At 43.6% G+C, this 14,894-nt stretch overlaps 1 protein-coding gene across 1 annotated transcript in view; it reads right to left on the bottom strand.

Moving 5' to 3' along the window:
- The window catches only part of COL27A1 (collagen type XXVII alpha 1 chain), a 215,874-nt gene that overhangs the window by 23,275 nt on the left and 177,705 nt on the right, over window positions 1–14,894 (bottom strand). Inside the window, exons 37-43 of the mRNA XM_019540657.1 lie at window positions 12,562–12,615; window positions 12,318–12,425; window positions 9,477–9,530; window positions 9,095–9,148; window positions 2,409–2,465; window positions 2,171–2,224; window positions 598–651 (exon numbers count right to left, since the gene is read on the bottom strand). Of these exons, the coding sequence (XP_019396202.1) occupies window positions 598–651; window positions 2,171–2,224; window positions 2,409–2,465; window positions 9,095–9,148; window positions 9,477–9,530; window positions 12,318–12,425; window positions 12,562–12,615 (435 nt within the window). The remainder of the gene's footprint in view (window positions 1–597; window positions 652–2,170; window positions 2,225–2,408; window positions 2,466–9,094; window positions 9,149–9,476; window positions 9,531–12,317; window positions 12,426–12,561; window positions 12,616–14,894) is intronic.

Raw genomic sequence — 14,894 nt, 5'->3', positions numbered from 1 at the left:
GTGCCAGGGGACTTGCAATGACCTCGGCCAGTTCCTTTAGAACTCTAGGCTGGAGATCATCCGGGCCGGCTGACTTGAATACGTCCAGCCCCTCCAGAAGCTCCCTAACTAAATCCTTGCTAATTTCTTAGAGATTATCATGCAGACATTGCGTCTAAATACTTTGGGTCACTGTTAACCTGTCCTGGATTCAGACCACAGATTTGCAAACAGATGCCCCATGTTAATATACAAATAGCATGTTAATTTTCCAAGCTTTCCAGTCCTCCTCCTGTTGCTAAAACATCCAGTAAAACAGGCCTACAGATACCTTATTAGAACATGTGAAGCTTTCCATTCCCCACTTTTGTATACCCCACTTCATGAAATATTTTGTATATTCAGAAGCATAAGTTTAATAGGTATAGATATAGATAAAATATCCCACTAAAACCTGGCACCTGGAAATGCATGTATTGTACTTTGTGTCTTACCATGTTTATTGAAGCTCCCTTTCTTATCCTGCTTGTTCTATTTCTTCTTTTCTCATACACAACACAATAAGAGCAGGTTGTAATACATGCATTTAATTAATCAAATAAAATAGAAGTCCCTTACAGGTAAGCCTTGCTGTCCAGGTTTTCCTCTTTCCCCATCAAGCCCATCTTGACCCTTAAATACAAAGAGAGAGAGTTATTTCTCTGGATTCTTTCTGTCAGTGCGTAAGCAGTAATGGGTGCTGCTGTGATGGTCCACCCGGTCCTAATGGAGGGGAAGATGGAGGGTGGGGAAGCTGCAGTGCACACAGCTGTGTTTTGCTAATTCTGTGAAGACCAAGCATATGGGTGGTGCAATTCAGGAATTCAGGTGGTGCAATCTCTCAGAAGCACGAGTGTCTGTCTTAGTGAAAAGAGCCCTCTTCAAGTTAAACTCCTCTTCTCTAATTTCTTCTTCATCTTAGAGTTTCCATCTTTACTATCTTGCACTTATTTTTGATTCTGAATTTTCCCTTTCCTCATCCCATAGTTCCTCGGTATCTCACAGTCTTCCTGTACCCCTCTTGTCGTTGACTCATCTCATCTCTTGTCTAGCCCAGTTCTTTCCCAATATTACAGTGCAACTCTGTGGCTGTCTCTCAGTTTACTTTGTGCTCATGTTTGAAAGACACCATGGAAAATTTAGCTGTATGATCTAATCAATACTTTTCAGAAATGTAGATGGCATCTTTTGGGAAAAAAAGGGTAAGTGGCAAGAAAACATGGCTTCTCTAACATTGCTAAAGAAATGGACATCTTGGATTAAGACAGCTGGCTCCTCTTCCATTACAGCGTATGGTCTTTTGTGGATAGTCGTAAGAAACATGCAGTTGATAGTAATACCTATCCAGTACATCACAATATAAGTCGGAAATGGGTTTATCTGCTGCATCCCTAAATATAGACACGATTAGTTTGACTGAACATTTGGATACTGATGCACTATGGACTATAAGAGTGCTACCCATGAAGAGACATCTGAAGGTTATCCATTAGGGTGGTTGATATGTTATTATAATTAACCACTCTCAAGGACAACTTTGGTGCTAAGGTTAGACCTGGTCCTTAGAGTCTTCTCAGACTAGCTCAGTTATTCATGCTGAAAGCCTATGGATGGGAGGACTGGAAGTCTTTAAAGAGATGACACAGGAGTAAGGAGTACTCATTCATAAATTTAACTGTGGCAAGGTTGCTCCTAGCTGACAGAGGGGATTTTGGAAGCTTCCAATTAATTAAGTTAACAGGGATCCCCATAAAAGCACCCAGCTCATGTCATCATACATAAGTTCACCAATCCTGAATCTTACTCAACTTTATCAGGACAGGTCTTGTGAGCTCTTTCACAAACCTCATGAGCAAACTCCTCATTGTATTTCCTTGAGATTCAAAAGGATCATTGATCAGAAAGTCCTGCTCTTTCTCTTTTGACTCTTGGGAATGTTGGCTTTGATGTACGGGACTTTTCCTTGCCTTCAACAAATTCTCTCCCACTTTAAGGAAAAAGATCTGGACGACTGTTGCTCTCATGCGGCGTAACAACTGTGAATGATCATGTATCACATGAGGCCAAGGCAAAGGGCCTAATGCTTCATAGGCTAATACAACTTTCCTCCAGATGGTTAGTTTTTTAGCAAGATGTTAGGGATAGGACTTACAGGGTAACCAGGGTCTCCGGGCTCCCCTCGATCTCCTCTGTCACCAACTGGACCCTACAAAAATACAGCAAAGGTTCAAGGTACATGCAAAACATCAGCAGGCCACTCTGTCCCAGCTTTTAAGGGCAGGATCCTCAATGACCAGGAAAAAGAATCCACCTGGCTGTTTCATCTGCATGTGCATCACGTGCAAAATCTAGTCCACAACGATTAGAGAAAGGATTGAGCAATATCTTACTCTGTCTCCAGGTGCTCCCTGAGGGCCTTCTATCTTCCCATCATCACCTTGTTCTCCCTGTGGACATAAATATTAGCATTAAAATAACCCAGAGTACACATGACAAGTGGTTTTATAAAGACCTGTTCCAAAGTCAGTGGGAACTCTTCCCAAGGACTTCAGTGGGATGTAAATGAGGCCTTTGATATTAGCAGATGGAAAAAAAGCTGTTTATGAAAGGAGAGCATCAGCTTTTAAAATGAAAAAAAAATCACATTTCTGTTTGAAGGGTTTTTTTCAGGGTAGTATTGTCATAAATAGCATCTAGGGGTCCCAAAAAGGAATGAGGGGAGAAAAGTAAATCAAATCATTTTTCTGTCTCTGTCTACTTGGTTAAATTTGTGCAAAAGAAGCTTCACACCATTTTGCTGTGCAGCCAATTAGTTGGTTTCTCCTATTTGCATGCCTGTTTCCTGCAGAGGACTACGTAAGTTTTTAAATAGTCATACATGATGGCAAAACCACCCAATAGACTGGGAGGACTCCAACAGGACTAGTTCCTGCAAATTCTTTTCAAAGAGATTGTGGCAGTGTTGGTCCAGGCAATATGGGAGGGGAGAATATTTTGAGGTGATTTAAAGAAGAGTACTGAGACCTGAAAAAAGCTTGAAAGATTGTCTCAAATTTCTGCCAACTGTGCAGTTGGTCCAATACAATATATCACTCCCAAAAATACCCTTGATTTTTTTAAAATAGATTTTTAAAGACATGTTTCAGATGGATAGATCCCCTTTAAAGTTAAGGACAGTATATTCAAAAAATGCTTACGAGGCCTAAGAATTTAAGTCCTGTTTTCAAAAGCAGTCTAGGGACAGATAAATAAAGGCTTTTGGGGCACTGATAAGTGCTTTCAAAGCACCTGTGGCTATGGCTATATAGCAAGCAAACCAGCCAGGCTGGGCAGCAGCACCCTTCAGCACATTATCCTGCTGCAAAAAATGTGTAACTCCATTCTCATGGCTTGGTAGACAAGCTAATTAGCATGATGCTGGGCAAATTTGTTCTGTTACTCAGCTGTGCTGAGCAGCCTGCCTGAAGTGATGGAGAGATGCAGCTACATTGCTTCTAGTTGAAGAGGCCACCTCTTTGCAGCACTGCAGCAAGCTTGGGGGTACTGCCACTGGGCATAGTGAACATGTGGCCTAAGTGAGATGGACACTCAGGCCCTCAATAATTTTAATGGGAGGTATTTGTATCAGGGCCAGGTACCTGAGCAAATTCCACCAAATGCCTCTCTGCATTCTTATGTGCCTCCATGCTATTGAAATTCTGAGTAATCTCAACTTTAGAGTGTAATGTAGAGATATCCAAGCTAGCTGTAAAGAAACCCAGTTAGGTATCAGAAATGGTTCAGGCCTGGCAGCAAGGGGCGCAGTGCAGGCTTATTTATGCTATCAAGAAGCTTGTTTAGAGACAGGTTGAGTATCTCTGTGCCATTTTGCAGACCGCAGCGTACAGATACCATAAATCTCTTAGGAAGCCAGTGGAATGTAGACTCTCAGACATTATTGAAATTTAGCCCAAGCCTCTTTTGGATCCAGTCTTTTTTTTCATTTAAAGAAGATTGAACTAAAGTTATTTGTAAGAAATGCATGAATACCTCAGAGGATGAGGTTTATTGAAGGGAATATCGCACCTAAATCTCCATTAGGATAAGCACTATGAAGGCTGAATCATAGCTATACTCCTCTTAGGCTAAGGATAGGGGAGTATTATTGGGTAACATTTTCCTGAGTATCCTTTGATACAAGGAAAGAGAGGTACTTTCCTGGCTGGATTTATGATAGATGAACTGATGTGGATTCTGTTCAGATTAATCCTCCAAGTTGAGAGTTTGGGCTCAGGCAAAATGGAGATCTTTTCTGAGTCTCTCTCATTATTTCCTGGACTTCTTGTTATTGGTCATACTGGGACTACTGCTCATAGACCTCCTTTTGGGCATTTCCACTCTTCTCAACTCCATTGAGATCTGAAAGTGGAAATGTGTCTAGGTGCTCTAAAGGAACAAGGGAGCAGTTGGCCTTTTGAGCTTTCAAGATTTGGGTTCATGTTTGGGAATGGTTTTTATCTGCTGGTTCCAGTTTGCTCATCCTCAACCAAGCAGGAACCAGCAAATTTGTGTGAAGCAAAGCTGTGCTGCAGCACATGCAACCTTAAGCACATCCTTCTGCCAAAAGGGCTAGGTAGACAGATAGTTTCTGGGGAAAATCCTTATTGCACTAAGAAGGAGGATTATTATAAAGAGCTAACATACAGCATGAGGCCAAGGCAGTTGGTAAGCTGATTTCTAGTGATGCATGACTGATCTGCTGGATTTTTTTTACCTGGTCTAGTTACCCCTTTCTAAGAAACCAGGTGCACAGAGCTATTTTTTTGTTGTTGTGTATAAAATTAAGAGCAAAATTAAAATTAAGCAAGAGACCTGTAATAGAGAGGATGCAGGATGCTTCTGTGATTTTTCTGAATTTTGTTGCTTTGACAGTCAGTGTAGCATTTTAACCAAGCCGTGCTTTTCCCCACCTCACTGCACATTCCCTGAGCTATAAAGGGAACATGGCTGATCCAAATACCTAGGTGACATGCTGCTATCACAGTTTTTGTAGTCAAGGTTATCCCCTTATGCAGCCAATTATGCAAGAACTCCACTGACTTCACTGGGATCATTTGTATGGATAAGTGATCCCCAAGCTAAGCAAAGGGCTTGGCCTGGCTCTCAGTTAGCAATACCTATGTTCAGAAGAGGCTCTGGAGCAGTGCAGACTACCTGATGACACAGGATCCCAATCCGGTCAGATGATCCTGTTGCATTACTACAGTCATGCACTGTAGTCCACAACCAGTGGTGCTTTGTTGGAGTGGGAGCCTGAAACTGAGCCTTTCCACCAGGCCCCAAAAGGTGACTTCTTCCACGGCCCAAATACCGCTGTATTTCTGACCTTCGGAGGCTCTGCATTCCAGACTCTTCACATGCATGCTGTTTTGCTGCTGCTGTTTTAAATTCACTTGCATAAGTTACTTGGGGCTACAGTGGCCTATTTTCTCTGGAGTCCAGCTCTGAGACGGCTGTTTCTTATCTCTCCACACAGCACAGCTACATTCCAGCTCCTTTGGTTTTTGACTACTTGATGTCACTGGATATTTGGTGTCCCGGCTTTTCAGGATTACTGTTTCACAGCTCGTTTGGGCTCCAGCTTTGGGACTGTTCTTTTGTGGAGTTTGGGGGTAACTTGCATCCTGGCTTCGTGGGCTGTTGCACCAGAACTCGTAACATGCACCAAAACCCACAAAGCAAATTCACACAGAACCAAGTATTTTATGGACTTCTGTAATGTTCAGGCAAATGGTCAGAACAACCCTTTTCAGTGTCTTAACATCTCCTTGGGGTTTTGCTGCAGTCTTCACTCTTCCATCCTGCCAGCCCTATCCTTCTGCTATCCTTCTCTTTGGTGAGCTGAATAGCAGTAGTGTACTTGATCTCTGTAAACGCTCAGCAGCTCCACCACCCCAGAGAAGACCTGCACAGCAATTTGTCTGCACTTGGCTTTTGGCAGTGGCAAAGCTGCAGTGGCCAGTGTCCTGCTGCAGAAAACCTCTCTGGCTTCAGAGTCTGATGGTTGCTGGTGCCTTCTTTGCTGGAGGGGCTTGGCGGGTTATTGAAAAGTATTTCGGCCACAGGGGAGAAAGGACGGCCCAAGCTATGTTACAGATTTTCAGGCTGGGGTGAGGAGGAGCTTGTGCCAGTGTCAGCTTTTGTAGGCCCACAGAGGTAGATTCCTAAAGGCTTTTGCAGACACCCTTTGTCTATACACTGCCGTTTCAAAATTCAAGATTGTACTGGTGGCATCAGTATCGTGTCTTTAATAGAAAGCATTCTGGGTGGTGCACTGATCATGCTTGTTGAAGTGTTAGGGGAGCTCTTGAAAAAGAGAACATAGGAAAGGGCTGTACAGGGGCTACTTGTCAGTAGAAAGCTGGATAGAGACATTTGGGTAGTTGATCATTGATGAAGAAAAGATGTATTTTTTAGACACCCCTGGGAACTGTCTAAATATAAAGGAGAAAAACCCCTCCAGCCTCAGTGGCAAGTCTAACAAAGGTCCTGAGATGCAGAAGTCTTGATATCAGATACCTCTGTTCAAGGAGGTTCCCTTTCAGAGCCTGAGCAGGCATGGGGGCTGTACCTTAAAGAAAATTTAAAATGTAGGACTTCCTCAAAGATTATCAGGCTCTTCAGAGCTCACTGCTAGACACAGGGGGCAATGTTTTAGATTCAACATGTGAAACCTCACCTCAGGTCTTCATCAGTTTGTGGATGCCTTGCTCTGAAAGACTGATCTAGTCCAGTACTATGAGGCTGAACTGCTTCAGGACTTCTTGATGTCTGGGTTACTCACAGAGGGGAAGATTAACGTTTTTTTTTGTAATTCTCTGGAAGTTGCAGTAACAAAAAAAAGTAAAAGGGCAGAAAAGTAAACATGTTGGGATACAAATGGAAAATGCATGGAGAAGGGGAGGCTTGTTGTTGTTGGCTCCTTTCCCACAGTGAGATACACCAGTTTGTAATTTTTAAAAGGATCCCATCTGGACAGCTCCATGCTGCTGCCAAATGCAGGCATCTGCTCTGAGCAAGGCCTCTTTGAGGAGCTTTCAATGTATTAAATGCTGTAGAGTAGTTAGCTGGGATGGCACCATGGAGATGAATGCCAAAATGACGGATGTAATCAGTCCCATTATTTCTCTGGACAACAGCAGACCTTCTTCACCATTAAATATCCTTCTTCATCTGTATTACTAACTTACCAGGAGATAAAAAAGTCACAGAATCATCACAGCCCTATTTCCATTTCCTCTCCAGCTTTCTGTTCACTCTTTCATTTTCAAGGCCCTCCATTCTTCTTCTTTTGTTGCTCAGGTTATAGGTGGCCTTAGGGAAATACTGCAGCATCTGCAGCCATGCAGAAGAAAAACCAAAAGACAGTGATGGAGGTGAGAAAGCAGCAGAGACGCAATCAGTTGCTCTAGTGCTGGGGATGTCTCTTATGGCTGGAAGGCAGGAACGGACAATGAACGAGTTCTCGGTAGCACCCACCATCTTCATATGCAGGGTGTAGCCTCTAAGAGGAGTGCATATCTACAGCTTGAACAACAACGCTCCTTGCCAGTCATCCACCGTGGATTCTCACTGCTAGTGTAGCCGGAGACGAGTGTGGTATGAAGGAGACACATCGCAGAAATTCATGTTAAGGTGGAGCACGTTCAGACACAGTGGCCTAGATAGGAAATCCTGAACCAATGTGATGGGGTTCCATGTCCTGGCAAATGTGTGCCCTTGGGATTTCTTCTCCGAGTCTCAAGAGCCCCTTTAAGCAAAGAAATTATTGCGTGCAGATGCACTTGTGCAATCATGTCCATATGTTATAAGACCAGTGCAAAGGGAATGCCAATGGCTTGCCTGGCTGCTGCGCTGAGTTCTGCCTGTGGTAGGAACGCTAAGTGCAGAGAGGAAGAAAACCAGGCGCAAGAAAATGTCAAGCATCTTTACACTTCATGGGGACCCCATTTACAACTATTTCCAGTTACTACGGCTTTCCTTCCTGTACGGGGAGCAGGGGGGAGGGGGAAAGAACCGCTGCTGTTGCTACTGACAGACACGTGATTGACTCTGGCAGCAACGTGAGCACAGCCAAAGCCAGCTGGGATCATCCTCAGAGCACTGAACGGTAAGCCATGCCAACAGGAAGCCATTAAAAGATGAGTCACTCTTCCAGCCTGAACTGGTTGTGATTAAGCTGACTCAGCAAATGCCTTGAAAGGGGGGGGAGAGGAAAGTAGCAATGCAATAATGGCTCTTACTCATCCCAGCTGCAGTCAAGTGGCTTGTCAAGGTGTGTGGGTGGATAGGCAGGTCAGGGGTGTGGGAGGAGATGAGTCAAATGGGGAAGAGGGGAAAGAGCACTTCTGCTTTATTTATGAAGTGCAGAAGGCTAAACACACCAGCAACAGTAGACAAGTATTTGAAGAGCAGAGTTCTTGGGGCACATGTGCAGGGTGTTATTTTGACTTGATAACAAAAAACCTACTGATCTAATTTCTTTCGTCTTGAGGATTCAGTAGGATTTCGTTAGAACCAAGAAACACATGCCCTGAAATTCATGCCTACAGGCCTTTTCAGAGATGCAAGAGCATGTGGATGCCTCGAAAGTATGTCCTGGTAGGCTGTGTATCCTGATGTTGACTTGCATTGATAATGCACTGGTTGGTATGTCAGGGATGTGATTACTGTCTACTAGATGGGATGCCAGACTTGTCCAAGTGTTTATTGGTATCCTGCAGTACATCAGTTGGAGAATGAGGAGGATATAAGTCATACAGCTGTTACTGATGATGCTTATACTGTGATTCAGTGCAAGCAGTAGAAGCCTGTGTTTTTCAGACAGGATGTCACAGGTTCTAGTTCTCAGACTACAGCATGTGGCTAGGTTACCATCAGCATATGACTCCCCTGGCAGTGTTGGGAGTGCAGGTGCTGATGCCTATTTATATGGGTATAAAGAAAATAAAACCCATTGTTATGGCTCTACCAGGTGTGAATAGGGTTGGTTTGCACATGCAGAACAACAGACAGCTACAGTGAAGTCTTCCCTTACCTTTTCACCTTTTGGCCCTGGTGGTCCAATTGGACCTGGTGGTCCAATATGGCCCTGCAAGAGAACAGACAGCATATGGTAAGAGTGCCAACAGAGACATTTTTAGAGATAGAGGTTGTTTGATGCACTGCTGACAATAAAAATGCCTGAATTATATGTACAGGCCTTAAGAGGAACATAGTAAAGCATTATTTGTAGCTGAAAGGCAGAGGAAAACCATATGTGAAGAATTTTTAATAGCACAGAGTAGAAGGCTATTTGTGTCCCCTCTCCAAACTGAAAATATAAATATGTTCAAACTATTTTTTGCATTGTGGGCAAGTTATTAGGCTATGTTTGGGACTGGGGAAAGCCAAGTCTAGAGTCAAACATGCAGGCTTACCTCATAACCCCTTAAGCCAGGTTCTCCTTGAGCACCCATTCTTCCTGGGGGACCCTATCAAAGCAATTGAAGAGAAATGCCATTACAAAAGGCTGCTGTCATTCCTGACTAGTCTCATGGCAGCAGCATGCTGCAGCATTCCCACTGGGCAGCATTCCCTCCATTCAGCCATCAACTTGACATGAAAGTAGCTACACCAAACAAACTCTCCGGCACTGCATAGCAATCAGATCCCCAGCTCATTCAGATCCCCAGAAACTTCATTATCATAAATGTTCAGTTTCTTTTTCCATCTGGGAACAAGCTCACATTTCTGGTGTGCCTCAGGCTGGAAATTCTGAATTGTGCCCTTTCCTTCTGGGACCATAGAATAGGTATAGATAGGTGTCAACAAGCCCCCCAAAATTAAATTCTTTGTTTTATCAAGTGCTCTCTGATATGTTTGTGTTTACAGAGCAAACTCTTAAGACAATGCAGGGTGGATAACACTTGCCAGTTGCTAATCACGCCTATGCCTATTGCTATCAAAGGCAGATGTGCTTGTTTGTTCATGCTCTATTCTCTACCAGCCCTGTTCAGATTCCACTTCTAGCTACTATCCAAAGTCTTATTTTTTGGCCAAATATTCCACCTGTGATGATTTCTGTTCTAATGAAGGACTTGATTGTAAAGCACGTTGACTGCCTCTTGCTTAGCTTTGTGGTTTGAGGCTGAAGGAGGAGTCCACCTGAACTGTGGTAGGTGGCTTGCAGGAGGTAAACACTGACATTTTAGGAGTCTGAACAAAAGGTTAAAAAACATTTTTTCAAACCCTGATGTTCAGATTAAAGCTCTCTGTTGTTAAACTGCAGAGAGTGGTAGACTCCAACTTTTCCAGCTAGCTGAGGGCCAATTTAGATTGTTGTAGGTTAGGCAAATTTCTTCTTCTGGCGCTTTATATTATATTACCTGATAATCTCCACACTTCATTTGACTGTGTTTTGCTATGCAATAAGTAAAATATATCATTCTGGGTAACGGAAGGAGTTGTACACATTAGTTATTCCAGTGGCTAGAAACCGCTGCACAAGTCACAGTTTGCGCTTCCTATTTGCAGCTGGAAGTTCAAGCGCTGGCATGCAAATAGCACACATTGGTGTGTGCTGTTAAACAAGGTGAGCTACAGGGGGCTAAGGATGGCTTTCTGTACTGGAAGATATTTTGGGTGATACAACAGAATTGGAGTGTGCTTTGTACTGGGGGAAAAACAAGACTTCTGTCATTTGAGGTCCTTTGGATCTGCCAATATCTGAATCCTGGTGTCGGTGGAGCTAGTTCCTCCTGGAGTCCATTGATACGAATTAGCTACAAGGACTGCTTCAGTGTGCCATATGAGAGATTTTTTCATAGGACCCAGTTGTCACACTACTTTTAGCAGACCCCACCTAACAGGTAGCCTTTCCAGATCATCCTATTTTTAATGCAGAAAAAAGCTATTTTCTTAAGCACAGGCTACAAAGGCAGGCTGAGTCTAGTGAACTGCTAAATAAATAAATAAATAATCCATAAATTATCCATGGAGAGTCTGCCAAAAAAAACCTTCAGGGAGGTTCTATGCAAAGGCCTTAATTTTTAATGCAGGACTTGTTACTCAAGTCCCCAGGTACTTCTCTCCGTTACTCAGGCACTCATTGCTACTGTTCTGAAACATCTCAGCAATTCCCTGTTCATAACAAACCTTAGTCTTTCCTGCCCTTTCAGTACGTGCTATAACAGCAAAGTAAAAAGAAGCAAGGGACGCCATGATGCCAGTTACCCTACAGGTCTAATACGTATGAAGAAATAATATAATCGTTTTTCACCGTCTTGAACCCACTATCACATTTCTGAAACGAATGAATTTTCTTCACCGTACTTTTGTTGTTCCTTCTCCCAGCCTCACCCCAATGCCTTGCCTCAAACCCTTCATCATATTTGTTCTCACTGTAGGTATTTGAGATAAGTAGATCAAGAGTGGGTGTATAGTCAGGGAAGAAGTCCAAGGCAGAGTTCCACATAATAACATTGTTTGACTTGGAAGTTTCTCTCACCGTGAGCATGCAGTCTCACAGGGACTGCTTTTCACAAAAATAGCTTATCAGTTCACTTCCTCCTTCCAGAAAACCAATCCTAATATTTCAGCTTGTTTAGGAGTGTTAACTAGTTCTGCCTGCCATCGGTGCAAAGGAAACTCGAGACAGTTTTTCTTATGCCACAAAATGAAATACTAAAATCTTGGATGATTAATGACTCTGAGAGATCAAAAAAGTTGATCAACTCTCCATGGGAATTTTGAAAAAAGTCCTTACTAAGCAATCTAATGAAAAATTGCAGTTTTGATTAAAAAATGAAAAGTGAATATTTTTCAAGTTTTGATATTTTGAAAATAAGTTTTTGTTTTTTCCATGTACAACTTCCTTCCTACTATCTCTTTTTTTCTCTCTTCCTATAAAAATTTGCCACTGACAGGAATTGAGGAAGAAAAAAGGGAAGCCTCCCTACTGAAATGTTGTTAAAAAAATAAATTCTGATTAAACTTTTAATTTAGGAAGGATACCCATTTCCTGTTCAAAAAAATCATGAAGAATTGGTTTCAACTGACTTCAGTTAAGTGAGGAATCAAGAAAAGGAGCAAGCAGTACAAGAATATAAACCTGTCCTTCTCTCTGCCTGCTTCCTTACGCTCAGGGCCCCAAAGTGCCTCTACCTTTGCTTGGACCTCCCATGCATATGCCCACTTGCCATTTGTGTTCATGCTCCCCACCCCTGCCCTCATTCGTGTCTCTGTTTGTTGCATTCAATCATGGTCAGATCTCTTCTCACCATAGGTCCCAGGGTACCTCTGGATCCCTTAGGGCCTTGAGTTCCCTTTGGCCCTGTCTTTCCTGGAGATCCTGTCTCGCCAAGTTGTCCTTGATGGCCTTTGGTGCCCTGTAGAAGATGCATATATGCATTACTGACAGAACGTGAGAAGGCTTCTGCAGACAAATGTTGAAGGAAAGAAGTGAGAGCAGGGAATAAAAAAAGAAGTGGCACTGGCAATGGAAAGCAGAGAAGATGTTCCTACCTTCTGCCCCGGTTTGCCTTTTTCTCCTTGTTTTCCAGGTTTCCCTTCTTGCCCCTATGAGAAAGGCAAAAGCCATAAGGAACAAAAGTAAGGCATCCATCCAAGAATGAGCATCCCCACCCCCTGGCATGATGACTTCCAAAACGGGCAGAGCCCAGGCTTTGATGATAATGTCAGGCAAGAGTCCTTCTGCCCACTCGTTCCTATTCCCGTGGGGGCTGAGAAAGGGGGAGTAAAAATGGTTAACGGAATAATCCAACTGGCCACATGGAGCATCAGAAAATAAACTTCATTTTCAGACAGTGTGGCGGAGCAGGAGCAGGGTCAACATTGTTCCTGAACTCCCCTGATGCAGGACAGTGGGGTTTACCCATCACTTCAATGCTGAAAGATTATCATGCAAGGAAGACTGCCTGTCTCTGTGGAAGCATTCATGGGAAGGAGCAGTTTTAATCTTTAGATCGCATGTCAGGTGTAGACTAGGACTCTGGTGGCTGGAAAACCCCCATCTGCTGACTGTTGTTGGTCAGCTGGTGGGAGGGGAGTGGTAGGTCTCGGTGGAATGACTTGTGCAAAAGGGCCCCCAGAACCAAGCTGACGTCTTCGCTGCCCTCCTCCGTTAGTGCTTTCACAACAAAGTGTGCTACCATCTCACGTTCAGCAAAATATTTCCTACCAGTTCAAGTGTAGAGAAAGATGCCATGCTCTTGACTGCTGTACCTGTCCTAGACATAAAAGGGCTTTTACTCAGTCAGTCTGGCGCCTTTCACCAGCAGTGAATGCATGTAAAACTGAGGCTTTCGTAGCTTTGTAAAAGAACAGCACTCAGCATCTGTTGAGGAGCCACTGCTTAGTTAAGCAACATCCCCTTGTTCCCTAGTAGATAATTAGCATACCGCCAAATACTTCTTTTCTGCTTGCTTTTTGTATGCGTCTTTTGGCCATTATACACAACAGTGTTATTTGTATTATTTTTAAAACAAGCATGCATGCATGCATATAAACAGACCCCATTATCCACCTGCTCATTTCCACAGAAATAGGCTCAGACATGCACATACAAATGGGCCCAGAAACAGCAAGGCACACAGCTACAGGCCTGTTGCACACACCTGTATTCCCTTTCTCACATGCAACAGGCCCTTAACCCATTCATGCACATATAGGACAGGAAATGGGCTGTTGGAAGACTGACACTGGAGTTTTAAAGACAACTGAATACTGGATATTCAGAGGTGCCTACAGAGGCTCTGGGTATGTCTGGAAGCACATTAAATGAATGAAATTAAAGAAATGGGGCATTAGGAGTTTTACAGGGATGTCTCTCAGCTCCTTTCCATCAGTTGGACATTAGGAGCACAGGGATTTGGCATTTTATCATCAACTCTAGTGTTCATGGGCTGCAGGCCAGGAGACAGATTGTGGATTTGTTTCGAAGAAATAAGCTGTTGGAGGGGCACTGAAAAAGAGCTATTGTTTTTTGCCTGTTGGAACCTAAACTTTTCATCAGTGTCTTTGTATCAGTCCATCTTGCTGTATTAATCTGGCATTTGTTTCTGCCACACTCTCTCCTCCTGAACTCCTACATTTTTAATTCAACAAGGTATTATTTGAACTACTATTGATGCTGTGGAAACAAACTGCTCTCTTGGCCAGATGAAAGTAACAGTAACACCACGTGATAAGCCTAATCAGATGTAGTGTTTTTCAACTTTGATCTGAAATGCGTCTCAGCTGCAACAGTGCAGACAATCCAGACCCTGTGCAGTTCCCTGAAGGGGATGATTCTGTTCCGCATGAATCATATATTTCCAGGGAGCATCATGTAAATTCTGGGAATTAAATCTTTTGCAAAGGTATCATTGCTTCTCAGGAGTATTTGATTCTTGCTATCTGATCTCTTAAAACTATGGAGTTTGTTTTAGGGCCTCCAAATTTTTTATTATAACTTCTCTAATCCTATGTGAGGACGTTGACAAGGTGCGGTTAGCCTTACTGACATGCATCCACAGGTGCATCACGAGCAGGTCCGGGGAGGTGGTCCTCCCCCTCTATGCGGCACTGGTCAGGCCGCAGCTGGAGTACTGCGTCCAGTTCTGGGGGCCGCACTTCAGGAGGGATGTGGACAACATGGAGAGGGTCCAGAGGAGGCCACTCGCATGATCGGGGGCAGCAGGACAGGCCCTATGAGGAGAGGCTGCGGGACCTGAACCTGTTCAGCCTCCGCAAGAGAAGGCTGAGGGGGGATCTAGTGGCCATTTATAAACTAGCCAGGGGGGACCAGGGGGGAATGGAAGAGTCCCTGTTCCCCTGAACACTACCGGGGGTAACAA

This window comes from Crocodylus porosus, unplaced genomic scaffold (genome assembly GCF_001723895.1).
Source record: "Crocodylus porosus isolate Cpor-Errol unplaced genomic scaffold, CroPor_comp1, whole genome shotgun sequence".
Taxonomy (NCBI): Eukaryota; Metazoa; Chordata; order Crocodylia; family Crocodylidae; genus Crocodylus; species Crocodylus porosus.
Note: the sequence above shows the minus strand (reverse complement) of the source record. Positions and strands in the feature narration are given on the sequence as shown.